Genomic DNA, 27,870 nt, shown 5'->3' with positions numbered 1-27,870 from the left:
ACTGTCGGAACATGCCACGAACGGGTTCTTAATGCCGCATAGAGCAGGAATTCCGAGCATGTGACCTTACACATTCGGGGCAATTTTTTTTTTTTTTTGTTGGGGACATGCAAACTTTACCCTCAATTTTCGGTGGAGTCTTTCTGAAGCCGGTGGGAAAGTTTGAGAATATATTACATTATTTCTGGAAATAGGTTTGTTTTGTGATGTTTAAAAATAGGTTTTCCCTCGAATGGGAATGTTTCCTTTTTTGTGTTCATTGAGAAATAAAAAAAAAAAATGCGAAGCGAGGAAGGTTTGTGCGCTAATGGAAAGCACGCTTGCAGAAACAGTCATGAAGTTGGCCACATCTTTGCACTGACACATGTATTAAAGATAACACAGCCCAAAATGTAGACTTTTGTTCATTACCACTTACTATTTTGCTAGATTCCTGCTTATTAGCAGGCGTAATTAAGTGTTAATTCAAATAAAAATGCATGCTATCGCCAACAACTTTTGAACTGCAGGCACCAAACAAAGACGGTAATCACTGGGAAGGTATAGGTGGACCCTGAGGTCGGTAACTCGCTGCTCGATCGTGAGACCTCCTCTTAAACGAAAACGGTGAGACGGCGTCGGACTAAACATTTCCACCTTCCTTAAAGGTCTAATTAAGCTGCTCAAAACAGAGACGTTTTCTTGCATTGACACTGCAGAGAAGAAGGAAAAGTCCGCTGCATCACTGGTGAATTCACAGAATGTTCGACCATAAATTTGCGTGGTACATTTCTCGTTTCATGGTGGTCACTGCTCCATTTCGGAAGGTTTCCACATGCAAATATTTTACACTTATCTGATATCTCTGAAAAACTATTTCGAGCGATCGATCATCCGCTGAGGCGAACAAGTAAGACAGGTGAGAAAGTGATGGTTTCTTTCTTTCTTCTTTTTTTTTTCGACTACTCTGAAAACATCTCTGTTGCCGGTGTAGCTACGTTATGTATCTGGTGTGGAAGATGAGGGTTCGGTTTGTTTTGGTTTGTTGGGTTTAAAGTTCCAACGAGACTCAGGCTATGGCAGATGCCGTAGTGGAGAGCTCCGGAAATTTAGATCACCTGGAGTTGTTTTACGTACATTGACATCGCACAGCACACGGGCGCCTTGCCTTTCGCCTTCATCGAAAAGTGTCCTCCGCGGCACGGGATTCGATCCCGCATCCTTGGGGCACAGAAGTCGAAAGTTGAGGGTTCATCGCGTAATCGTGGTATATTCCATTTACGCATGATCGCACTAACGTGGACCGTAAGAGCTTATGCGCTACCGGAGTCTCGCGGGTCTTAGGCACTTTTTCCCTCTACATTTTTATACCCCTTTCACTGCAACTTTCTCACTGTAATCACAGTGTAATGCTTTATGCGCAGTGAGACTCAACTTTCCTTAACAATTTACATTACACTCTGGAGCTACGAGTACCTTGATGATATTTTTTTTTTTTTTAAATAAATGTTTCGGGTCTGACTTTCAAGTAATCTGCAAACTAACTAGGCGCACAGGTTGCGCGAACGTAGAATTTTCACTCGAAATAAACTACTGGCAACGTATTTTAGGCCACTCTCAGGTACAGTGCAAATAAATATCGAAAGTTGATGTTTCGGGCTTAAAGGGCGACGACACCCCACTGCATGCAGACAAGGCTGGTACGCCTGCAACTCAGTGTTGCCACGTTAGAACACTGCGGTTGGAAGTAATATCGGATGTGCGCTTAATGACTTTCATATAAGTTATTGTCCAGTTCCTAAAGCTGGTAACTTAGGGCTCTCGGGAAGAGAAACTAGAGTATTGTTAAAGAGCTGCTTTAAATAAGTACCCTTGAGGGTAAACAGCAGCGTGAGAAATAGGGTTAATATAGAGAGAACAGCGCCGAATCAAAAGACACGTTATCATTTAGCACTCTTCAATTACTGTCGTGTTCTTTTGTTTCTAGGCGTACTTTCGAACGGTGCTCTGAAAGATATAGTAAGAAAAAAAAAAGTGAAGTGTTACTTTTTGCCTTTCAGCGCAGAAATCACAAGGAATGTTTCCTATGCCCTTATTTGCTCGGTGTATACAAAATGCAAAATGATCAAATGTTAAAATGCACACATCATAGGGCTTCAAGGAAAATTGAAAATCGGAGCCTCGCAAAAAATGCACCATCAAAAAAAAAAAAGAAAATCTTAGAGAGCAACGGTTGTGAGCCTCTCATCAGTATGCGCAGAGAGCTTGCAGGCCTTTCCTTTCGAGCTGCTCACTTCTACAAGAAACCTCGAATCTGGGTGCCCGAATTTGCATTGGAGAGAAGAAAATTGATTTCTGCTGGCCCGCTACTTATCACCTAAATCCGCGCAGTGGAAGCACCGTCCCTCACGTGGCCAGTGCTCTCGATATAAAAGGGGAATCACACTTTGTTGCGAGAGAAGGATGCGCCAGAACTAAATGCGGCACGTACAGGCTATCTTTAAAGAAGGAACGCAACAGCATGCCGGCCTAAGCTGTCCAGTGGCTCCGGCGTACTGCTACGACCGTAAACTCTCGAGTTCGTCCCTTGCCGCGGCGACAGCGTTTCGACCGCTACGAGATGCGCCAGTTAACTGAGATTTCTGTCAGCCTGATGTAACCCGGAGTCAAAACTATTCAGCAGCACTTAACTACGGCATGCCTCAAACTGAAGAGTGAATCTCTGACGTGAAAACGCCTTTACGCAATTGAAAGCGAAGGACAGAAGTTTTTATTAGCGGCACCAGAAGTTGAACTTAGTAGTGGTTTTCAAAGCTTTGGTAAGTTTACGTTGTTGCTCACAGGCCCCGAGAGTATAGATGGTTGTTGATCTATAAGTGTCTGTGGAATGATTGCGAAGCCTTTCAAGTTCTCAAATTGCTCACGTCAGTCTGCTTCTTTTAGACACGAATGGGAGGACTTTTATGTCGTTCTTTCGCTTGTTTGTTATCGAATCAAACGACGCTTTCTTTAAACGCCACTGATTACCTTGCAATTTTTAACCACACTGCAGAAAAAACAAACAAACTGCAAAACGATACTAGGTTATCCTGCTATCATTCTAACACATAAGGTCAGACAAAGGGTCAGGAGGTGAGATGCTTGACAATCACAAAACGAAATGATCAACGGTTGGGAGGAAGCCTCAGTTTGTTAGCCAACGTATCGGCACGAGGATTTGTCCTCGTCACAGCACCAAGCTGGACTTCCCGATGCGTCGAGTGACAGGGCATAATAACTAGCTTTGCTTTGGATTGTGCGGTTTAACGTCCAAAAGCAACTCAGGTTATGAGAGACACCGTAGTGGAGGGCTCTGGAAATTTCGATCACTTGGATTCTTTGACGTGCACTGACAACGCACAGTACACGGGCGCCTTGTTTCTCGCCTCCACAGGTCGGGATCCGATCCCGGGAGCTAATAAGTAGCGCATAATAACAATGGCTAAGCGGTAAAGGTAGCACAAATACTAGTAATCGTCTAGTGTGCGCTGAGTCTTTCTTTTTTTTTTTGTCTGCCTTATTGCTGGTTATTACGCGCCAGTTGTTATGTCCTCTCCCTAACACAAAAGCAGACCTTCACTCCTCGTCCATTCCTGCAACTTCTTTGCCCTTCGTTCAATGAAAAGTAACTGATTATCATCTTCTAAAGCAAGCTTGGAAAACGCAATTTTCAGACGTTTCTTTCTTCAGGAAGATAAATTTAGGTGACCCATTGCGTTTGGATCTCAAACTGCAATAGTACAAATAAAAAAAAAAAAACTGGTTTTTATTACCTTGAGTCTTTGTGCACTCAAAATTTCTGCGCGCAGCTCTGTTCTCTGACTAATTCACTCTTACTCGCATAACACTCAGTTCCTGTCTCATGCACTCTTTTTTTACCTCACGAACAGAGAGCAGAAGTAATGTGCAGTGGTACTGGGGTGGAGATGTCGGGTGCCTGCTTCATGACTTCGACTTAGTAGCTAGCAGAGTAAAATTTGAGCGAAATTTCGCAACTAGAGTTTCTCGCATGGCGAAATTGGCCACAAATGAAGATGCTAGATTGTGAATGTTGCCATGGCGAACGGCAGGTGTGTGAACAGGAAGTAGGAAACGCATTCTAAAAATCGGAGAGAAATCTAAACCTCGTGATCTCGCGTTGTGATCGCTCAAAGCGCGTCATCGGTCGTCTTATTTGGGTAAACAGAGACGTGACAGAAATTCAAGTTGTGAAATTTTACAAGGTAGTAGCGCTCACTGCGTTAGCTCGATATGTCCGTCAGGGTTTCGCCCCAGTAACGTCCTGTTCAACCATTTTTGCGACGCATATATAACAAGACGCGAGAGTATAAGCCAAGAGGAGGACCTTGAAGTATGCAATTCGAGCTCATGCACACGTATCTTAGCAAAAAAATAAACGATACCATATACTTCTGGTAGTTCCATACCATATAATATACATACCATTTATATCATACGATACCATATATTTCTGGTAGTATATATATTTGTGCGCGCGTTTTGTAGACAGTGATTAGCATATTCTTCTTCTTTTATAAGTGGAATACGAGCTCTAAGGGCTGGCCAGAGGAGAGCGGAAAGACTCTGAGGAAAAGGGCGGGCACTTGCCTGCGCGTCCTGTGACGCAGGCGAACACGAGCCAGCCGATGGCCACGGCCCAGGCGGTGCGGTGCAGGCCCGCGTAGAGGCCGGCTTCCAGCTGGCCGGGGAAGTTGCCCTTCTGCCACTCGTAAGGCACCATGACCACACACAGCGCCATGGCCGTTGATGCCATCCACAGCACGCACTGGACCACCTGCGAAAGCGCGGCCAGCCGGGCCCCGGCACGGGTCAAAACACGCGTAATTCGACTCGACGAAAGAAACATGCATGGGGGCACTGTTCTGCCGTTCTCTTGATCAGCTCCCAATGGGAGAGATGGCGCGGAACTGCAAATAGTACGCAACTGCCATACTTTCGTTCTGAAAAAAAAAAAAAAAAATATATATATATATATATATATATATATATATATATATATATATATATATATATATATATATATATATATATATATATATATATTTACAGAACCTGTTCGAGCGCAATACGCTTTTTTTATTTTTAAATGATAATGGTGTCGAAAAGCACGCACGTGCTGTCTTAGCCAAAAGTAGCAGATAAAATGGGTTTACTTCTTAGTCATTAGAGTGCCATACGCATCAAAATGTCTCAAAGGGCGAGGATAAGGGGGCTCAGCTTACACAGATCCAGAGGTTCAGGGGTGCCCAACTGTTCCACTACATGCCCCACATCAGGTTACTTTTGGTAGAGGTGGCACGTATCTGGGAAGTCTATCCCATGGATGCTTACAGAGTGCGCACTCGCCATATGTTCCGCGCAGTATTCCCGCACGCGCTCGCGCGTAATACACATGGACCAGCAAGCGAGCGCATAGCATAGCACTTACCCACGAGCATCGATCTGTTAATATTGTAATGTGATTATCGAATGTTCACAGCTATGTCAGGATCCACAGAACATGGGCATGCCGGCGAAGTCGCAGCGTATAGTCATCGTTTCCGCCGCCATGCCCAGATTCCTGGGAAGTACGTCCCGATTGCCATTCTTGCCAACCTCCCCCTGGCAAGGGCCCCGATGGGCGCAGCGGAAGCTTGGCCGGGAGAGAAAGAGAGCCTCCAAAAGAAAGGCTCCGAAAATGTTCTTGACATGTTTTATGGTAAAAGCACGCGCACGCATTTCGCCTCCCCGCAGCTGTTCGCCGATGCCGGCCCGTTCCTCGTAAAACACGCCGGCACGGCTAATGGACCCTGAGGGCGCTTAGGAAATTCCGGCGCAGCCGTTTGCGTTGCAAAGCAGCTATATCCCAGGCCGGGCTCAAACATTCTTCGTGCCTTTAATGTCTCTGTGCGGCGGTGGCCGCACGCGCAGGTAAATACGTACGGATCCGCGGTGGGCGGTGCCGCGCCGTAAAGGAAGCACAGGGTTTAAAACACGCCCGAGCGCAAAGCACGAAAACTATGCAAGGGGTGAGCTGCTGCTGCTCGCGCTCTCCTTGTTTCCGGGCGGGACATTTTCTAAAGGGTGCCGGACTGGCACGGAAGGAGCGCGGGTAACGAGCCGCACAAGCACCAGCGCATACCGGGCTCCGGCGCCGACGCAACGTTGGCCTCCGTATAGTGCGGTGGCTTGCCATTGTCAAAGCGCGGTGTCGTATAGCGTTAACAGAAACTACACAAAGAAGTCGACTGCGGACCGAAAGGCTCGCTGCTTTGAGTCGCAGCCAGCGCCCACTTACTATGCCGGTCACGTTAAGTACGCACCCCTAGATCTCTCCTGTCGAGACTAGGCACACCACGTGAGCGAACCATCGGCCCTTTGTACTGCGAGCATGCATTTCATGTTGAACGTGCCAGTCCTCAAGAATTTCTCGGAGGAGGCCTAGTTATGCCGTGTCCCGTTCCTGTGTGCGCCCTTTGTTGTTCGTTTGGGAGCGCAAGCCCAAATGTTGCAAACGTGTAATGGCATGTCTATAACTAGCATTTGTAAAATTGCCCGTTGGCCTTAAGAGGTTTAACCTGCGCCCGAAATGCATGAGCAGAAAGGAAAAATACCGCTGCTGTATCCATGCTCGTGTCAGCTACTGAGGTTGAGGAACAATTTATACACTTAACATCTCATAACCTCACGCAATTCCTACACGCCATCAGCTAACAACACGTGACTATGCTAAGCCAGATCAAACGGCTTGTACCACCGAGACCTTAATCATTACGATTCCATTTATTTCTCGATATGATTCGTACTGAGAGAGTGTGACGAAAGGGTCATGCTCCACGCCGTACGTAGCATGCATATTCTGCTTTCCTCGGTGGACACCAACTTATAAGCACTTGGAGTGACGCTATGCGCACCCCGTATAAGGTGATCTTACCTTGCCTATCTTGACGTGTTCATACTTGAGGGTTATGTAGCCAAACAGGATGCCGGTGCAGTAGGACCCGACGTGCGTGAATGGCCTCACGTACACGTAATCCACCGTGTTCGAGGGACGCCTGCAGATACATACCGCAGCTTGAAAACCCGCGCATCTAGCTGCACGAGGCACCCAGCCATTGCACACGCATCACAACCAATCACATTTTGCATATATTCTCAGAGAGCTGCAATAGCTGCATTCAGGCGAGCTGTTGTAGTACAGAGCATTGGACTGAGAATTGCGGTGTTTTAATGTCCCTAAGCGATATACCATGTGGGGCGGCACGTAGTGGAGACCTTTAGACCACCTGCGGTTCCTTTAACTCTAGAAGCACACAGGTAATTTTACTGTATTTCTCGTTTTGTCGAAATACGGTCGCCGCCGCCGGGATTCAATCCGGCGACTTTGCCACATGCAGCCTAACATCAGAGAAACTGATCGACTAGGGCGGGTATATATTTAGAACTGCGTGTACGTAAACATATAAACAAAATACCTATTGTAAGCTTATTTACTAATATAACGCCAAGTAAATAAATAATTAAAAGCATCTTTTAGTACCAGATGTTTCTTCCAGATAACCAACGTGTCTCTCTTTCTTTCTTGCTCTTTCTCTGTAAGAAGGGCCAGCACCTAACTATCACCTACCCTCTGCTTTGCGGATTTTAGGAAAGGTGCGGAAAGGTGTGGATTTTAAACATCTCTCAGTGGAGATCGCCATGGTGCATGTACAAGAAGCTGTTTAAAGAGCATCGGTGCTTCCCATCTGCGACTCGAATCGCTCACGTGTGCATCCGTACGCAACTGATTGCTCGTGTCCTCAAAATTTCGCGCTTTATACTTGAATGACGATCCCAAGTTTTCTTCCGTCTGCTCCCAGAACTGGACGCTAAGTTTTGGTGCTTTTAACGTGCGCTCAACCCAGCAGTGAACAAATAACGCTTAACTCAATATTAAACAAAAAACAGACGATAAGCCAACCTCTTCCTGCTTCAATCTCGGAACTAACTGCTCTGACCCGCGTCCTTTATTTGCTTGCTGTCTGCTCAAGCAGCAAACTCAAAATAAACAGACGGCACCCTCAAGCTGACGGTGATGCGGACGGCGCCGTCCCTGTTTGTATAAAGTGTTTGCCTTTCGCGGATCGCATAAGTGCTCTCAGCTTCCTAGTGCCTGTTTAGTCCCTTCGCGTAATAAGCAATCGAGTAATCTGCAAATGCTTCCCGCCTGCGGAGTTCCTGTTGGGAGGGAAGAAATTAAAAGCAAGCAGCAGTGACATGGCATGCGTCTTATAGCAGAGTGGAGGGTAAAGGAGTGAAATCGGACTTCGTTTCTTTTTTTTTTTTTGTACTTTTCTTCCCATAAAGCGTCGCTTATTACGTTCTAGTTTGACTCACCTCTCTTTACCGCATTCTTACCTCTATTTAACCCACACTCTCTCTCTAAGTGTACAACTCCACACATCAAGAAATTTAACCAGCCAATTCCGACTAAGCACAGTTTTCGGCAGGCGTCTACCTACTACGAAAAAATTATTTCTATTGAAACGCAACGAGCATCAATAACCAGTTCAATATAGCAACAGAACGCACGAAATCCTATACCATTTCCTGAGTGCCAATGGGCGCCGAAGTTCGTGCTACGTCTCTAAGAAACATCTAACTTACTCTGTCGAAGGATTGCTAGCAAGATACGAAAATTTGAAAAAACAATAACCACGCTCCTTCCCGCTGCTTTACATGAACTTGGTCACTGAAACGCGCTGCTGTTATAAATAAGTATGCAGCTGCCAGAACTTGCAGACGCTTCCTCTTCACAAGGCTGGTTTATTTATACTGTTCGAGCTATTGATTCTAGCAAATTCCCGGAGGGATATCTACTGATTTACTTTCTAAACTGGCGAGGTAGTAGCGAAATCGTTGGGAAAGTCGTCGCCCGGAATCGGAAATGGTCGGGAAGTTGGAATGAAATCAGGAACTGTCCGCTTTCAAGTGAGCGTTTATTACTATGGTGACGTTTCATTCTCGGGCACACCGAACGGCACGTCAACGCAGGCCTCCGCGCTGTTCGCGCTCGTTACAGGCTGCTACGAGCACTTGGGAGCACCATGGTAACGGCCGGCCGCCGTCTGGCATGTCGAAATCAAGAGCTCGCGTCCCAGATCTGCTGAATACAGCGCTTCGCCAGTTTTCGCAAATGACAGTACGTACTCTCAGAATGAGCGCGTGGATGTTACTGTCGATGCCTTCGGCAGAATTCGTCGTCCTTTTACCATTATTTGTTCGCGTTCGCTTAAGGTTTCGCTATTAGTACTTGCTAATGACGTCGCTAATGAATCCCTAATTATTATGCTTCGCTGCGCCAAAGAATATCATTTGAAGCAAGCTGCACTTCGCCCGCGCAAAATACATTGTTCCCCTTGCGGCAATTCGTCTTGCATGATCTGGAGAAGCGGCCTGGCCCTGTCGGGCCAGCGATGGCAAAAGTTCTCGTACTCTCGCGGTTGCATGGGCCGCGTGCAGACCAAGTTTCGCCGCACAGTAAGGGGACACTATAACGCTTCAGTTAGAATATGAACAAAACGAGGAAAGCTTCTATTCATTTTCTGCAGACTTGTGCCGATACACCTACGCTCAGCTATGCACCAGATGGTTTTTGATTTGCTTGAACTAAGCAGGAACTAAAGCAACTGCGTATCCTCCCGCTGCGGTTACACCTAACGTGTCGAAATGTGTGAAAAGGCGACACTGAGTGCACCCTTGGGGGCGTCCACTTACGCTTGGTTCGGGTCCGAGAGCAGCAACGGCAGCGGCTGGTAGTCGAGCGTGTACGTTTGGAAGATGACGTAGGCAGCCGAGGCCACCGTGCCGGTCAGGAGTAAAAATATGCCCAGCTTCACTCTCCTGAAAAGCAGCCAGAGCATTTTGAGTCAGCACGAGTGAACGAGACGACAGAGAAATGTCTACAGATTAAGCCTCCCTTTGCGATTCCAGCAATCACTCGGTCGATTACACTCGTTAAGATATTTAATGAGTGCTTGCTCTGAAGCAGATCAACAAGGTTTCTAAGATCTCCCCTTGTGAGAGGAGGCAGGTTAGGTAACTGCGGTGATGAAGACTGCCTTTTGAATCTGCGCTCGTTTCTTCAACGCCGCCCTTTCGGGGACTGACGTTGGATTGGAGGAGAAGCAGACTCATCTGTCATGCACGTGATACACTTGTGCTAAACAAAACCTAATACATAGAACAGACACGGAAGCGTAAACGTCGCCTGTTGCTCTCCCCGTTTCCTTGCTGCGCCTTCTTCTCCGAGCACGGCAGAGAACGAGAGCTATGCTGAGAACTGCGCTACGCTCTCGCATCTTTCATTCACCCTGCCGAGCAAGGACCTCGTCACCACTTCTCTGTCCGCCTTCTTGATTTTCATTTTTCTTTTCGCAGCGGTTACGCTGTACCACGAATTAAGTGTTAGACAGCGCACTGACTACTAAATATATTAAATTTTTAGGCAGCCTAGTGCAAGGTTTTAGAAGTGACAAGACATGGGCTGGCTTGCACGATAAAGTCCAAGCTAAGTGCAGACTTAAACTTCTTTAAGACAACTCGGGTTCCGAACGCTCCGTTTCGGCTCGTGTCCACCAGAGTGGCTTCCATGAACGCCCTCAGCAACCACATGGGGCATTTTACCTCGTAACACAATCTTAAGCAGCAAAAAGCAATGGCACGGATTTTACGCAGCGCAATAATGACGGAATGTTTACATCTTACAGCGGGGACAGGGCCAGCGCATCCCTGTATTTCTCTAATTTCTCTACTGAGGTACCTGGCGATTTTTGTCTTAACTAAGACGGCACTAGAGTCATAATCGTGTGAGCGACTTATTCAAGTCAGGATTGAAGCCCAGTCTCGACTCCAGCCTTAAGCGGCCAGTCTTAAGTCTGCGTTAAGTCTGGACTTAGCAAAGACATTCTTAAGATCGTTTCGAACAAACGGGCCCCGGTTAGCAGCACAAGCAGCATGTGGAATAAAAGGACTCTGAATAGATAAAAGCCTGTATGCGAGCGAACAAACTATTCAGCCACACTCATAACAACGTATGGAAACGTCAGAAAAGCTTACGTTAGGTTTAGTTAAGTCACGTGATTTATTTTTGGGGTCCATCGTATCGATGGTGCCCCCCCCCCCCCTTCCCCCTGTCTGAAAGTGAGTATTATGAGCTGGGGTTTCTCTCAATACCGTGTTTTATTTTGCCTTTGTATAGAAGCTGAAAGATCTCAAAGACCGATCTCGCAGTAATCATTTACCATTTGGACATGCGCAAGCTAACTCGACGCTCGAGGTAGACACAGCATTTTGTTTTAAACATTCAGCCATCTGAGGTTCTGCCGGTGCTATAATGACGAGGCCAAACCTCCCAGCCTGCTACGCCAATACCTGTGCCAATAAATGCTATTTAATTCTTCTTTTATTTTTTTTATCACTATCGTTACAACACCGAGCCTCGTCTTTTCGAGCCGCATTTTCTGTCTCGTCTGTCAAAGGTGTTATTCTTCTTAGTTTGTAAGAAATCACGAAGCACACCGAATAGTTAACAAGCAACAGCACAGCCAGATGAATCAGGTGCATCAAAGCGGGAGGAAAACATTTCACTCTTGTTTGCACTTGCACGCTTCTTTTTACGCTTAATCTTATATGCGCCACATAAACGTGACATGAGGATGCACACACCATGCTCTAAATAAATTTCACAGCCTGATTACGGCAGACCTGCCACGGTGCTCTAGATTTCCAAGCTCACAAGGAGGGAAAATTTTCAAGGACGTCGCCAGGTGGCATCTCTACTCCGCTACGCGCGGCTACGCGCGACACCTGCCCGCGCATTGCGGCGCTATGTCGACTGTGCCGAGTTCCCTCGGAGCGACAGAACGAGCGCACACTCGCGTTTTTGAGAGCGGAAATTCGCGGCCCAATTCGCGAGAGTGCGTCTCGCGGTCTCACCGTGGCCCACTTCGGCTGATTCCTGACAAACAGTGTTTGGAGAGAAGTCGGGCATTTTTGCGCTTGGCCGTCCTGGCACTCGTATATATTCCGCGCATCGTGTGCATGCCGGCGTCGCGCATGACACTTCCGATTCCCTTCTGCTCTGGAGAACAGCAGCGCCGGAGAATTTTGTGTGCCAAGGGCGAACGCCACGCGTGAAATGCGATTAGGCTGATGCGCGGCAGACGAGAAGCTCCGTGCGGTTTCCCAGCTGACACCCAGAAATACAGACTGGGCTTTCCTCTGCCGCCAAAAGGAAAAGGTGACGGGATTTGTTCAGTCCGACGCGCGAAATAAGAAAAAAAAGTTGACACCTCTGGGCGCGCTCTTTTCCTTCTCGGCGGGTGCGTTTAGACCGCGACGGGCCCGAGTTTTGTCAGTTGTGCGGCACTGTTTACGCGTCCGCGTTGGCAAAATTTCGCTTTCCGCAGCGCTGGCTACCGCGAAACCGAAACATAGGCCTTGGCACGAGCTCCTGTTTTTCCCCGTGCCACATCTGTGTTCATCGCAGTCAGTATATAGTCGGAAAAAAAAAAAAAAAACGAAGAGGCAAAATTTCTAATTCATTTCGAGCGGGTAGCCACGTGGGAACAAAATGAAACACATGCACTGACTTATCCCGTAACATCAAGCCTTAAATCGCGGCAACGCTGCCGGAACGAAGGAGCGCAATAAAAAAAAAAAAGAAAAAGAAATGAACAAAAGCGGCAATAAATCTCAAAGTTTGCGCCAGACTGAGATGTGCAATAATACTCGATTGCTTACGTCTCGCACACCATGCAGTCCTTGGCTGTCACGGTGGCCTGCGAATTTCTAAACATTGCAGCAAACGGGCGTATGGTCATGCTGTTATATGACTCACTTGATCATGATGAGTGGCACTGCGCAGAACACCATGTAGAGCTGCCAGTCGACGCTGATGTACCAGTAGAAGGGATTGCACTGCGAATGAAAAGAAACGAAGTGTGCACACTTCAGAGAAATAGCACGCGATGCTTAGTAATGGGGCTATTACCGGTCGCAGTGATTACACAGGCAATGACTGCAATAGCGCGTTGATTTCTGGTGGAGATAAATCAACCAACGTTTCGGGACGCAAAGCCGGGTATGTTGCAGGCTACATGCTTTCACACTTTTCGTTTCCGCAGTTATCATTGACCTTAAACTGTACACAGCTTCGGCAGCTTAAGTCGGTTGTCGCTTTTCTTTTTCTTTTTTTCTCGATTCAATTAATTTTTTTGTCTCCCACCGGGTCGAGCGGCAGGCTGAAGCAAAAGACGTCGCGTTCAGTCACTGAAATCAATCGTGAAGCGGCTAAAAGAATAAAAATGAAATAGAATCTGTATCTAAATTGTCATATTACATCGCTCCCTTCGCTCAATGTTGCTTTTTTGTTTTCATATCTCTCCCATTTGAAAAAAAAAAAAGAACAATATACTGCTGCAACCATCTTCTCGAGTGCTGTTATGTTCAGCGTAAAAAATAGGAATATGAGCCGGAGAAGTCGTACACATTAGGTCTAACAGGGCCATCGAGTCCCTGAGCAAGCTGGAAAAACTCTCCGGCGCAGTGGTTCTAATATAAGCCCTCAAGCGCTGGAGGTTAAAAGCAGTCTGCGGCTAGTGCGTCATCGCAGTTAATTCGTTAGAACACCTTAATCTTTTTTTTTTATGCAAAAGTCTTAGAATAAAATTGCGGACCAGGGAGAAGGACGCAGGATAAAGGAGAAAAAAACAAATATTGCGCACACTCTGACATCGAGGCCCAAACACTGCCCTCATCAAAACCCCAAAACGCCTTTTATATAACTTCTCCGTGCTATTCGATTGCTGTGCATACTTGAGCGCCTGTATGGGCCGCCGCTTGCCGCATACGACAATATTTGCCGAATTAATTACGCGTATCTGGCTTCTGCTGTCTATTTAAGCCATGTCTTCACGAATGAGAAGGCTCGCCACTCAATGATTGAAGTATTTTAGCCTTCTATGAGCTTTGCTCTTTTGTTTTTTGTTTCTTTTTGCGCAAATCGCAGCAGCGCGCAACACAATTAAAGAGCAGGAAACCGGATAAGAAGAAAAAAAGGAAGCCTCACCGTCATTGATGCTTGCCTCGCCTAAATTAAACATTTCGTCTGAACGAAATATGCTTTTAAACTAAGAAAGGAACACACACCTTATTCATAACCCACAGCTCCAATTTTTACACCTCTTTCTTTCACACAAAGCCCTTTGGGTCCGCAATAAAGCCATATTCTCTTTATGACGCATCTGCAGCCAGTTCGGGGAAAACGCTTCAGAGCGGCGTTTATTATTTATGTCCGCTGTAAAAATTTCCAACCTCAGCCTAGAGAGGAGGGTTTTTTTTTTGTTGTTGTTGTTGTTCTTGTTAATGTATCTGTTCTGTAGCAGCCAGCAGGAAGGCGGGAAAAATAAAATAAAGCTGGAGAGCCCACGAAGAAATGAAGGCGACAAGCGCGCGCGCTGAAAGGCGCCTAGGGAAGGGGAAGAACGCAAAAGTGTTGCCCCCAGCGGAGGAATGATAAAGCCACACCGTGCGCTTCCCGTGCCCCCTTCAGCGGGGGAAAGTAAGCCCCTTCGATAAAGGCACCTTGTTAACCTATGAAACCGTGTACTTGGCGAGCAGCTATATAACCTTCCGGGCGTGGGGGCACCGCGCGCGCACAAGCAAACGGCGCGGCAGGCTTCGCCATCGGGCTCGCCGCTCCGCTCCAGCGCGCAGCAGGTTTTATGGGCGCAATTAAGCCCAAGCTTGCGGGGAAAATTTGTGAAGAGGCTGCACCCCTCGTTTTCTCCTCCGGCGCTTCTTTTTCCCTAAGCCTCCATAAAGAAACCCCTCCCCGCCCTCCCCCCCCCCCCTTCCCTTCCCCTCTCTTGGCTCTCACCAAGTTCAGCGCTCTGATTGCGCAGAAGTAAGGAGCGCTTTTCTTTCTTTTTATGTCAGGTTCCCCCTAGCGTCACACATTACCCTTTCTTCATCAGCCGCCCGCGCTAGACGGTTAGCGACAATGAGAAGAACCACTCCGCGCTTTGACAGTTACTCCTTTTCCAGTCCGACGTGCAGCGCTGCCTCCGGAGTAGACCTGAAATGGGAGGCGCGGGACGAAAAGAAAGGCCGCGCGGACTGCAGCCATACTCGCGACGCGAGTCGCAAGCCTGGAGCCCGCAATGGTGCAAGGGAAGCGGACGGCGCATATCTGGGCCGCGCGAAACGGTCTTCCCTCTCGGAGGAGCCGGAGCCAAGCCGCGTGATAAATACGCGGGGCTCGCCGCTGGCTGGATGCCGCGACTCGAGTGTCCCCCGGGGCTAGCGCTTTTCTCCCGCTCGGCGTCATGCCTGACAGGGTGGCGGCGGGGTCGGATTGCGGCCGGAAGGAGGCGGCAGCCACGGCCGGGCGCGCTCGGCCCCTGTCCCTAGCGTGCCGCTAGCTTTCCTGTCCGCCCGGGAGACAGAGTGGGGAAAAAGAAAAGGAGGAGGATAGGGACAGAGAGGTAGCCTTCTGAACCGACAGTTAATGGAACGAGTGAAACCGTGTCATTGATTCTTCGCCAGATTCGTTGCGCTCGATTTTTCGTTGTCACGCCTGAGCCTGCTGGTGGCTTTTCGCGCGACGATATGGCAGCGCAGATTTTTCGTCTAATTGTCGAGGAGCATGCTCACATTCGCAACCACTGGTGCGTTTGAAGCGCTTATTCAAATGTAATCCATATTATTTGATCCAAAATGTCATTTGGTAGAACACGGAGCGAAGCACGAAGACAGCATGCAAAATTTGTGCTTAGACGACGTGCTAGTCTCAAACACCAGACGTACTATTTGACTGTACATTGGAATTTATATTTCACATTGATTACATGATTAGTTTTCAGATACGGTAGGGATCACAGTAATTATAGCGCGCCGTCTCTTATACTGCTCTTTTACCGATTACTGTTGTGCTGTAATGAGTAGTGCACAGCATTTTATTTCCTGCGTTTAGGATTGAAGCCACATGCTGGGCGCATTGTATTAGACTGCCGCCGAATATTGTTTGTGTTGCCCATGTGCTGGTGCGTTTTAATCAGTGGCCGCATTGATTTTAGAGAATTTTTATGTGTCTCTATACATCGCAGAGTTTAATATCTGAAGCTCTCTGGTGCAGATTATTTTCCTCTTTTATTGTTGTTTTCATGAAAGCTTGCCGTTTTTGAACCGCACTCCGCACTTCTTTTTGTTAACAGCGCCTACCGAGTTTGCTGGAGCGACAACAGTGAGAAGAGAAATCCTTCAAAAGTTAGCCATGTGCGCTGAAAAGTACATATTCTTAAAATTTTCTCAACAGTCGCAGATATTTGTAATTGGTATGTTAGGGAATTCACCGTCGAGCGGATACCGCAAATGTAGCTTTCTGACAAAACCCATTTAATTGTGAGTTTAGTGGGACATGCTATTGTGACTGGTCATAGGGTTTTCTTGGCAGGAAATACTGGAGGGGGTTGCCTTCACCTTCTCCAGTGAATCACATTTTGCCAGAACTCTCTGCCGTGACCTGTCTATCTTGGGTGGCCATACACAGCAGAGCTCACGACTTCATCGAGTTTCGCAAGCCCCTCCGCCACGACAAGGCAGTGATTTGATGTTGGGAAAGGTTGAGGGTCACCGGAGAAGGGGTAGGCAGCGAACGCGATGGTTAGATGGCATCCTCGAGGCGCTGCAGATGAAGTTATTTGATGTTAGGAAGATAGTGAGAGACCGGAAAGCGTGGCGTGATATGGTCCATAGGGTCACGAAGAGTCGGACACGACTTAACGACTGAACTGAACTTAGTGGGACATATTGTAAATTTTGGGAAACGTAGCGCAAGGAAGACAAGGACAAAATAAGGGATACACACACGAACGCCTCGTCTTCTTTGCGCTACGTTTCCAAAAATGCAAATGCACCAACTCGCCCAATTCAGCCCTCGTGTGCATATTGTAAAGCATTGTTATTAATATATCAATTGTAATTGTCTAATCTGCCCATCCGTGGCTAAATTTTTCTCTTAAAATTTGCCCTGAACTCCTACAGAGTAGTTAGAACCACCATAGAAAACCAATAGGGCGCGTTTTGGACAATCAATAATGAAAACCCGAAAAAGGATCTGTGGGTATACTGGTTGTTGGCTGCGGTTTAGCGATATATGAAAAAATTACTGTCGTAAACAACTTCACAGAATTTGGCCAAAATTTCGGGTCATGGGAAGCAGAAAATGTAAGATGAAGACATAATAATACAGTTCTCATATTTAATATCTCCGTTATAACCTGTCAATGCTTAGACGTTATACTGTGTTCATTTTAGTGCAGTTAAAATTTTTCTTCGGGGGTTTGCTGCGCCTCACCTTTTTTCCTGGTCAAATCCCCCTAGATCCAAACGACTAAGACAGCCCTTTTTCCCATACAGTTAAAACGAATAAAATAGGTTGTTATTCTTTTGAGTTTTATTCTTAATTATCGCAACAGTCTCTGCAGGCAGCTTCTATTAAGAAAGTCAGCTCAGTGTTTCACTATGTACTACGAGGCCAATATAACGGCGGCTTTAGTACAAAATAAAACTACTTGAACGACCTCCAATGTTAACAAGTACTTCGCTCAAAACGCTCTCTGGCTTACGCTACCGCCTCCGCTGGCCTATTCGCTTCCGCCCCATTTGCTCTTCCGATATCAGACGTCGTCGAATGTCTCGAAAAGGGCCCTTCCGTCGCCGCCGTGCCACCGGGTATCATCTCGAAACTAAGGCCCGGCCAGATATTGAAAATGCCGCGGGAAGGTCCTGCGGGCAAGCACCTTAGGGGCGATAATTCGAGCAGCCTACGAGCGAATTAACGGCCGCCAGAAGGAACGAGGGGTGTGGAAAAGGGATAACGGGACTCTGCGAGGGCCCTGCACAGAGAGAGGAGGGGGAGAGGAAAGAGGCGCGGGCCTAATTTCTTTACATTTGGCCACATTTGCGCGATATTTCTCAATTTCACGCCTGGCGCGCACGACCGAAATGGGCGAGGCCGGCTATCGGGCGAGCTCGACGGGCGCCGTGGCTCGGCTTCGGTTCCAAGTAATTTCGCGCTGCCTGAGTGGCACACCTGAAGAGGGCGGCGCGTAGAAGCCTGCCTGTTGGGCCGCACCGCGTGGGTAATGGATTATTTGGGCATTAGACGATTGATCTCTTGCTATACCCAGTGCCACCTCGATAGCGCAGCACGGTTCGAGGATGAGCGGCCAACGATTTATAAGGCTCTTTTTTGGACACAGGCGGCGATGTAGCCATCTGTAGGCGAAGGGTGCTTTTACTGAATGCCGACGTTTCGCAATGTGCGGTTGAACGACGTGTCTCGAAGAAACGAGAAAGAAATGTGGCACAAGCCTGTCGCTTCCAGCAGCGTATTAAATGGAAGAATGTTATAGTTTCTCGTATCAAAGCCCTGCGTTTCGAAGGGAGCGTCACTGAAGCATACGCGGAGGAGTTTTATGCCATGTAGGTCAGGTATTTCTGAACCGCCTTTCTCATTGGCCACTTCTGCTTATTTTTCGCTGGTAAAAATAAACGACGATCGTAATGACACAAGAAAAGCTACTGGTTGCTTTATTTTGATTTCTGTTAGTATTCTGCATGCATGTTTTGTGCCGATGCAAAGCTCACGACCAAAGTTTTGCCGACACGCTGTCGTTACAACTTCCCGTTACTGTCGGCATAGAAGTCGCCTTGCTGACACGTTCGCGCACATAATGATAATTAACGAATTATTTCTTTTCCTCATATTTTTAAAGAACAGAGTGATCCACATAAAGGGTGTGCGGTACTCCTCATGGGAATGTCCTTTCAGGAACGAACCTTTAGTAGGCTTCCATTCCTCATCTGTTCATCTACCTGTTTGTGAACGCCTGTTCATTTCGCTCTTGATGGTTTCCTTTTTACTAGAAACACAGATGAAGAGACCGAAACAGTAGAACAGTTCTATTTTATACGCTGCCACCTTATATAAAATTGATTTCAATGTAAGGAACTGAAGTTAAATGAAAGACTCAGTAGGGGCTTCACAATGAATTGCATAGTTGAGCTATCAAAGAGCACTGATGCTTCCCGCAACAGTATACGTGAAATGGCTACGAACGACACCATTTTTTTGTCCTTGTACCCGGAAGAAAGATCCGCCATTAACTCATTGCACCAGTAAGCAAGTTAGGAACCAATGCTGCTGGCTGCAGTAAAGAATTTCTTGTTGCAGTTAATCAAAACCAGACTCACCTCAATGACGAGGCCATTCTGAATCCGTGCCCATGAGATATCGTAAAATCGATTTCCGTGCACGGAGTCCGCATTTATATGACGCCGTCGTGCGGAAACGCCCGTGTTCGGAGGCTAGTGTGTGGTCAGGCATGATTAGCCTGTTGGTCTCTACTATACATTCGCTCAAGGCAGAAGCGTTTCTGTGAGACGTATATGGAGTTGCGTTGTTTGTAACCTAGACTGGAACGGGCAAGCGCTGCCCGCAAAGGAGCGCTCTAACCTTGCAAAGAAAGGAAAGTCTTTTGCTTAGTAGAGGTGTGGGTGTTAGTAAGCGTAGCGCGATATTCTGCTCTAATTGCAACTACGCCTTCCATATCGGACGTGAAGAAACTACACTTATCCATGAGAAAGTGCACTGCCGACCATTACCAGATTCAATGAGGCAATGCGTGAAAGAAACATTAGGTGTCAATGACGGGCTCCGTTTACTTTTGTCCGCACCTGCATATCCTTGAAATGCGCATGATTCCGTTAACAAGTAACTTCGACGGCCCGGCTGAGCACTGATAAGATTGATTTGCGCAATTATATGGCCGCTAAGGTTGACGGATATTATTCTCAAGTAGAGAAAAAAATAGATAACTTCACTGTTCCCTTTTCACTGCGAAATGAGTTAAGAAAGAAGTGGTTGGAAATTGAGAAACATATTTGGGCCTGAGGAAGGCATCCCCGGTGCGCGCCCAAGACATGGTATAGAGCGTTTGGCGTTTGCTTGCATAGTGCGGTGTGGTAAAGCTACGGTCGCATAATTAATATATGTTTTGTTTGGTATTACAGAGTTCAAGGTCCGAAAGCAAATCAGGCTATTAGGGGTGCCGGAGTGGAGGGTTATGAATAATTTCCACCACCTGTGGCTCTTAAACATGCACTGATATAGACAGTACACGGGCAGCTTGTTTTCTGCCTCCATGGAAAAGTGACCGCGGCGGCAATTTCTCGGGCTCCCCAATCACTGAGACACCGCGGCAAGGCGAATTCATAAAATAATAAATTTTAGGAAAAAAAACCATCCGCCAATATGCGCACTTTCAGGCCTACCTACCATCGCGGTGATATAAATTTAGCAGAAACAATGTTTATTGTCGGCTATTCGGGGCAAGAATTTATGTGAGAAAATTAGGAGATGAATTTAAAAGAAAAAAAAAATGAGTATATAGGGAGTTTGTTTCTTGGATGGGCTGAGAAACCACCTCTAACAGTAAGCTAATATACGTTTTTATAGAGAATAAAAACGCCTTTAAAATGATTTCATGCTGCAAGCGCCCAAGTTTAGGGAAAAGAGTTTAGAAGTAATTGAACAACGCAGAATGTAGTGAACATTTCGTTTAAGCCGGGAGACATATTGTTTTGAAAGAGGGCTTTTGTGGGATATAGCCAATAAATAATTATACCACCCACTAGCTTGAAAACACGCGCAGTAATCGCAGCTTCTCCCCTAACCAAGCTTCTTGACTATCGGCAACACATGATTACCTTTGCTGTCTGCTTAGATGACTGGGTTGTAAATAATCGCTTTGCGCTTCACAAATTAACGTGTCTCGCGCGCCGTTGAGGCGGGCCATTTTCAGATCATCTACGTCAGACCACAGTTTCAATGCTCCAAGAACCACTTTGGATGTTTCTATTGTTTTCTTTTAGAGAATGACCACTGTGAAGCAGACTGCCGCCATAACAGTATTGGATATGCGAGGCACTGCATCCAGGACCACTAGCGATTTTCTTAAAATGTGATTTTGAGTCACAAGGGCGTTTTCTTGAGCAGAAATTTTGTAGCGATGATGTATATTGGACGACAGCAATATATGCTAACTACCAAGCTAGTCAGCTAATATTAAATGGTAAAATTTTTGGCTATTACAGTCAGGCTTTCATTTATTGGTGAGTAAAGAATGTTCATACTAATTTATCAATTTCAACGATTACAAAATTGCCGTTTTTTTTTTTGCCGCATCACTATTTCCTTCTTTTTTTTGTGTGTGTGTGTGTGGGGGGGGGGGGGGAGGGGAGGCGGCGCACAAGGGTGAAGCAGAAAGCTCTAGCCTTTAGAAAGTGTTAGAGTAGGGGGATCATATCGGTTAGGGTAATGGGGTAATAGCGGGGCGCGAATGCACATGCCCAGAGCGATCACCGCACTCCTCGCCTATTCATCGCAGCTTACCGCGCGTGTGCATAGTCGCCCCACTTTTACCTATCCCCCTAAATGGTTGGGTCCCATATTCTAAAGCTCCGTATTAGTACCAGCCAGTGTCACACGCATGACAGTGCGACTGTCATGTGCCCAAATACCTTCGCGATTCAGAGACAAAGAAAAGGGTATTTCCGAAAACTTCAGAGCTGACACGGATATTACATACCGCGGGCCACAGACAATTCAATAAATGAGGAGCATTGAGGCCTAAGTTAACTGCTCGCTGTTAACTATTTCCCGATGGACGCAACCGCTAATGTATGATGCTATGTTGTATAGGAAGTGTTCCTGAAACCTAAAAGACAAAGACAACCCTCTCACATGAAATACACCGGTATAGCTTCTATTACCAGGATGTTTCAATGATCTATACTGATATATAAAAACGAAAAGGAGACCGGCCTCAAGCAGGCTGCTTCGGCAAACTCAAATACCTAGGCTTTTGATGCAAAACTTCCTTCATTGATCGTAATTATCCCGTATTTCCTTGCTTCATATATACTCCAGGCAGCATGCGTTCGTCACTGATAGTACCGCTTTTACCGAAAGGTCGGTGGACTCGTCAAGTCGCCTTATTACACTGATGCGACTGGCCACTCTGCCAGATACCCCGACCGTGCCTATACTCACCATGTTGAGGAAGGGTTGCCAGTTGTTGATGTGAAGAAGCACCATCCACCAGCTCCTGTAGCAGTTTTCATCGTTGTGTCCCATGAACTCGAAGAAGGCCGGTCCACGCACGCACATGCTCATCACGAAGCCCCAACCCACCATGAATATCACGGGCAGCGTCAACCTGCACCCGAGAAACCCTGCTGGTCAGCCGTAGCCCCGTACGAGCACCCGAGGGGAGCTTCTCTAGTGTAACGCTTGGGAGTAAGCGGCAGGGTGTTCCGAAAGCTTCCAGACCACTTCGGCTGCGACGAAAACACGAGCAGCCTATCGAACACACAACGTTCCTGTCACGTGCCAAGTGGTCTCGGAACTTTCGGAAATCGACAAAGAGGAAGAGATGACGTTCTTGTATGCAGCAGCAGCAAAGCATGTACCGCACAAACTTTAACAGCTTGGAGTGCGACTCCACATTCAAGCCGTGTGCTTTGGCAAGTGGAACGTATGCTTTGAGAAAAGAGAACACTGAAAAACAAAACATTATCCCGATTTATTGACAAACCTACCTCCCGTTTAAGCGTAATTTTTGTCCGACGCAGAGGAATCTCTTTTACGACTGCACGGCAACACCATTTAGGACTGTACCGTAACAACTTACGGAATGATTTACGTGGAAACGAACAAAAGGGAGGAAGTTCAAATTCTCACATATACATGGGATCGATATATGGAGTTGACTGAACCGCACACTGCGTTCCGGAACAAGCCATAATCGCAAGCAGCAGCGCCGGCGTCCTCATTGGTCGAGCTGTGCCGACGCCAGAAAATATTCAAAACGAATCGTAAACACTGAATACCGAACAGCCAACGCGAAAATAAATGTCGCCGTAATGCGAGGACGTGAAAAAAAGGTCAGAATTATGCAACGCAGGCGAGGTTGTCACCTGGCCTAGGGAAAACGTCCCGTTGTCTAGGTAACAAGTTCAGCCGGAATTACAAGACCAGCGCACTCTCTCGCGGCACTCAAGAGCGCTTATCCGGTTAATCCGGCTGAACTTCGCTAGTAGACAACAGGACGTGGCCGCTAGGCGACGAAACAACCTCGCCCACGTTGTGCTTCACTGCAGTGACTGCCCGACGTAGGTCACGTATTTAACCTCAGTGCAAGCCTAAGTACTACGTTGTCCAGGACTGCTTATGTAATGATAAAGCAGCGATAGCATCGGAGCTAGCCAGCACCAGCCTCGGGGGCTGCGCCGTTGTTTTTGCTGCACTTAAATTGGCTGGAAAGTTTACAGAGCTCGCTTTTTTGGCAGTGCCCCGGTACTTGTGCCTCAGGGACACTGCCCTGAAAGCTAGACCCGAAAGCGTTCCAAAGCATTTAGCGCAACATCAACACAGTGCCGGTAGCCGGTAGCTGGTGGCCTATCACTGCATTCTTTCAAGCCCTAAAGGCAGTTGAGTGCCATTTCAAGTTTTCTGTGTTTTTTTATTAGCTCTACACTATATTCGTAGACTTTCTGGTCAGCACATCACTATTGCTTGACACGGATATATATATATATATATATATATATATATATATATATATATATATATATATATATATATATATATATATATATATATATATATATAAACAGGTAAATGAAGGGGAAATGAGGGTGCTCGTTATAATACATGAAGGAAAGAAGCCAACAGTCGGCGAGGCCAAGGGAAGCATTGGGGATTGTATTTTGTGATGTACTTTACGCGGGTCTCGGGTCTGGCAGTCTTGAAGCCATAGGTAGCGTAAAAGGGTTCTAGCACAGCTTTCGCCCTCGCTCTTGATCACGTTCTACGTGATGCTGGCGGTAACACAGGACGTTCCACGTCCAACGCTATGGTTGAGGGTGGCGCTGGTGAACACTCTCAAGGTTAGTGTACAGACAACATTAATACCCAAGAAAGTAGCAGGTGGGACAGCGGCCGATGTAGCTCAGCTGGAAGAGCACCGGACGCGATATTCGGAGGTCGTGGGTTCGGTTCCCACCATTGGCACGTTGTTTTTCCTTCTACTTTGTGTTTATATTTCCCCTATACAGATTGCTTTACTAATTTATGTGATTATCGAAGTAAAAATAAAAAAAAGGTATAAAGTACAATCCCCAATGCTTTCCTTGGCCTCGCCAACTGTTGGCTTCTTTCCTTCATATATATATATATATATATATATATATATATATATATATATATATATTCTGTTGACACATTTATTTGATGAAGCCCCTTTCCGCATCGGTGTAGCGTTTCTATCATATTATGCGAACCATATATTAAAACATCCTGCCTTATATTTTTTTTTATTTTTTTCTATGCAGAAGTATATGTGTGCACGTAAGCATAGGAATGCTGAGATTTATTTTCCACATTATTACCTTTTAGTTTTTTTTTCTTGAGGGCAGCGAAGGGGAAAAACACTTTTGCAATGAGAAAAAAATTCACTGACTGGTACTTTTCTCTGACCCGTATCATAATTCTAGCTGTTTCCGTCCAAGCTCGTTGATATTCGATCTCTCCCTTAAGTAATGTCTTTTTTTTTTTGTTTTTTGCTCTGATATTTTACTCGGCATTCAAATGCATCTCACGTTTCTTATCCGTAGATTTGCCTTTAAAGATACAAATTGTTACCCATTCCGGAAGTGTGATATCTTCTGTTTTAATTAAACACCAGAAAGCTCCATTCCCGCTGTCTCGAACAAGAGCGCAAAAAAAAAAAAAAAAAAAAAAGAAGAACAGTAAGGATGCCAAGAGCAGATATTATAGTACAGCTCAGTAAAGGCTCAGATACCGCGGCTTACGGAAAACGCGAGGAGCATCACGAAATCATCGTTTTGCACGCGCGCTTCCAGTAGCGACGCACTGTTCGCTCATTGCGTAACGATCTCCGAAAAAAAAAAAAAAGAGAGACGCTCATAAACACCACGATGAATGCAATCTAGAAAATCTGACTATGCGAAGCCCGCGTGAAAAACCCCAAGGATTTGCGTGCTGCTCTCTCATCGCCGTGAATAACGGCGCGGCACTTGGTCGAATGCGCCGAAGAAAGAGAGGTTATCCCGCGACCACGTCTCGCAATCAGTTTTCGTTCGATACCGATCACGGAAGCGGGGAGAAGGCGGGAGGACGTCCTTGCCGGGCGCATAGCGGCGCTATCGCCAGTCGCCCCAAACAGCGCGCGCAGCTGGCCTCCCGACGACGCGACGGTGCATGTGTCGAGCTGCGTGCAGCAAGCAGGGCGTTGTTAATCTGTTACACATGCCTCGCAACCGCGCCGTACGCTTCGCTGCGCAGACTCAGTGCCCGCGAGTGATTCGCACATCCCCCCCCCCCCCCCACCTGTCCCCCCCGATCTTTATCCATTCACTTATAATTGACGTCAGCGGAATAAAAATGCAGATCACCTTAGCGAGATAAACGGTTACGAGGCGACTCCGCGACCGTGGCTCTATGCAGCCTGCAAACGAAACGAGTAGTCGAGGTTTATGTCCCATCAGCCATCCGCGGGCGTGTGTTCACCCCTTCGGTGAGGTTTAATAACAGCACAAGCTGCAGGGACGCTGTCCGCTCGCAGATTCGGTAAAAGCAGCAACAAACCCGTAGGTGATGGAAAGAGGTGGGACGATAGCTTTGCGCGCGTCACGCGCACTGCTCTTTCGAAAACGAAAAAAGAAAAAAAAGGAAACAGAATGCACTACAGCGCATAGCATATGAGACCTCGACGCGGTAGCTGCACTGCTCTTAGTTAACGGTTATCGCGTTCTGGACTGCAAGCGCTTGCACGGGCGCTTAACTTTGCAACAGGTTATGACGCACGTATTGACACTGGTTAATTTATTTTTACCATGCAGGGAGCTTTATTGAAAGTTACGGTTTGCGGTGTGATAATTTCAGAAGAACGAGTGTTCACTTTGCAACCGACCTGCCTCGTAGTTTCCACAACAGCCTCAAGGTGCGCGCGGATATTATAAGGGCAAGTGTCATAGTCTCAAGGAATAGATAAATCGATTAACTTTCTTTTGAAAGGTATGAATTGGTTATGGAAAAGTGATTGTCCGTCGAATTATGCTAAGTAATCCAACCTCGTCCATTATCGCGCATGCAAACTTTACATTGCCCACTGAAGAGTTAGCACGCACCGGGTGAGACGAAGCCTTACTGCAAATGCGGTTATAGCGACTCATGGTATAGTTTTATAGATAGCTTTTGCCATTCTAAAGAAAAAAATGATTTGTTTTTCCAAACAACCCGTGGCTTCGACAAACTAGCTTCAGGAGCAAGGCAGTCCCCGTGAAAATCACGGTACAGAAAGAGTAGGGCACAACCTGCGTCAAACTATTCAAGCTCAACTTCCTCTCCAGTTTTTCAAGCCAGTGCGGTGGAGCGCGGCGAATGCCTCTCAGGGAAACTTATGAGGCCTTTAAAAATTAACACAGCGCAAAGAAACCGGACACGAGAAGAAGACGACACATAAGACGGGACGGGCGCTGTGTGTTGTGTCAGTGTGCGGTTCTTGTGCGTTGTCTTCTTTAAAAGCTATGAGCCGACTAGCCCAGACTAAGATCCTTATGAGGCATCAGCGCCCACTTCATCTCCGTGCACAGGACGATACAGGCCACGTGAGACTGCAAAACATTGCAAGAAGAGTCTCGCAACAGACGCTGGAGATTTTCGCGAAAGGTTATGTTCCATTCTCGCGGATCAAAACCTTCGGGCAAGTATCTCATGCTAAACGACACTCGCAAAAACTTCAAAAAGTAAAGCGGCAATTTGGAATTTGCGTTGAACGGGGATTGAGAGGAATGCTATCGCCAGTCTTTGCCTTACAGGTGCCCATTGACTATATTACAACGTTAAGCGGACTCTGCGAGGTATATTTTCTACCACGTTCCCCCATTTTTTTTTTTTCAGCAACGAATTTTCAAGCTGCTCATAACGCTATTGTTTGAATGTTGAAGATATTTGCAAATTTTGTGCTCATTGCTTTGCTTGGCAATTGCCGCAGCGTTTAAGCCTGCAACACTACACTTTTGTCTGCAGCATACGTGCTGAGAAGCTAATGGAGGACGCAAAGTGGTTGCCATGTAGAAATTCTTGGAGACTCAATCATTCATCCCTACAGTACTTAAGGCAGTAGAATGCAACTTTCTCAATTAGATCATTTATTTTATAATGTTTTTTTTTTAATAGCTGTTTTAGAAATGGTATGTCGACGCGCGTCGCCTTCTTATCCCTTTCGAACGAAAGCACGAAAGAAACTTTTTCATTCGCGAGCTTCGCACTTTGGCCCTTACCGCCCTTAAGCCGAGTTCGCGACAGGCGTTCAGTGACCCCAGTCACCGGAGCCGCTTTTCGGAGCAAGCACGAGACGCCAGGGTCAAAGAAAGCGAAAGGGGCATCGGCAGCAGGTGGGCGGGACTTGGTGGCGGCTGTCGCCGGACTAACATGATCGAGCCGCCATCTGCAGCCTCAAGTGTCAGCCGAGGGTCCCCGGGAAGGAGGTGCCCGCGCGCTGCTCCAGTCTAGTTTGTTCATAGCACTTCTCGCTACATAAAAGGCGCGAAAATGGCGCGCGCGTCACATGCACTGCTTTCATTACTTTTTTTTTTTGTCTGCTTGCTTCCGACGAGAGTCGCAGGGGTCCATACACGCCGGGAACAAAAGTCGTGCAA

At 46.8% G+C, this 27,870-nt stretch overlaps 1 protein-coding gene across 1 annotated transcript in view; it reads right to left on the bottom strand.

Annotated features, from left to right (window-relative positions):
* LOC146202003 (O-acyltransferase like protein-like) overlaps positions 1-27,870 on the bottom strand; it is a 54,309-nt gene that overhangs the window by 2,340 nt on the left and 24,099 nt on the right. The window contains exons 9-13 of the mRNA XM_084587894.1: positions 22,178-22,343; positions 12,899-12,978; positions 9,775-9,900; positions 6,953-7,073; positions 4,627-4,813 (exon numbers count right to left, since the gene is read on the bottom strand). Of these exons, the coding sequence (XP_084444020.1) occupies positions 4,627-4,813; positions 6,953-7,073; positions 9,775-9,900; positions 12,899-12,978; positions 22,178-22,343 (680 nt within the window). The remainder of the gene's footprint in view (positions 1-4,626; positions 4,814-6,952; positions 7,074-9,774; positions 9,901-12,898; positions 12,979-22,177; positions 22,344-27,870) is intronic.

The sequence above is a fragment of the Amblyomma maculatum genome, chromosome 1, assembly GCF_055883805.1.
Source record: "Amblyomma maculatum isolate TAMU_Amacu chromosome 1, ASM5588380v1, whole genome shotgun sequence".
NCBI classification, from domain to species: Eukaryota; Metazoa; Arthropoda; class Arachnida; order Ixodida; family Ixodidae; genus Amblyomma; species Amblyomma maculatum.
The sequence above is the reverse complement of the archived record's forward strand: the minus strand, read 5'-3'. Positions and strand labels throughout refer to the sequence as shown.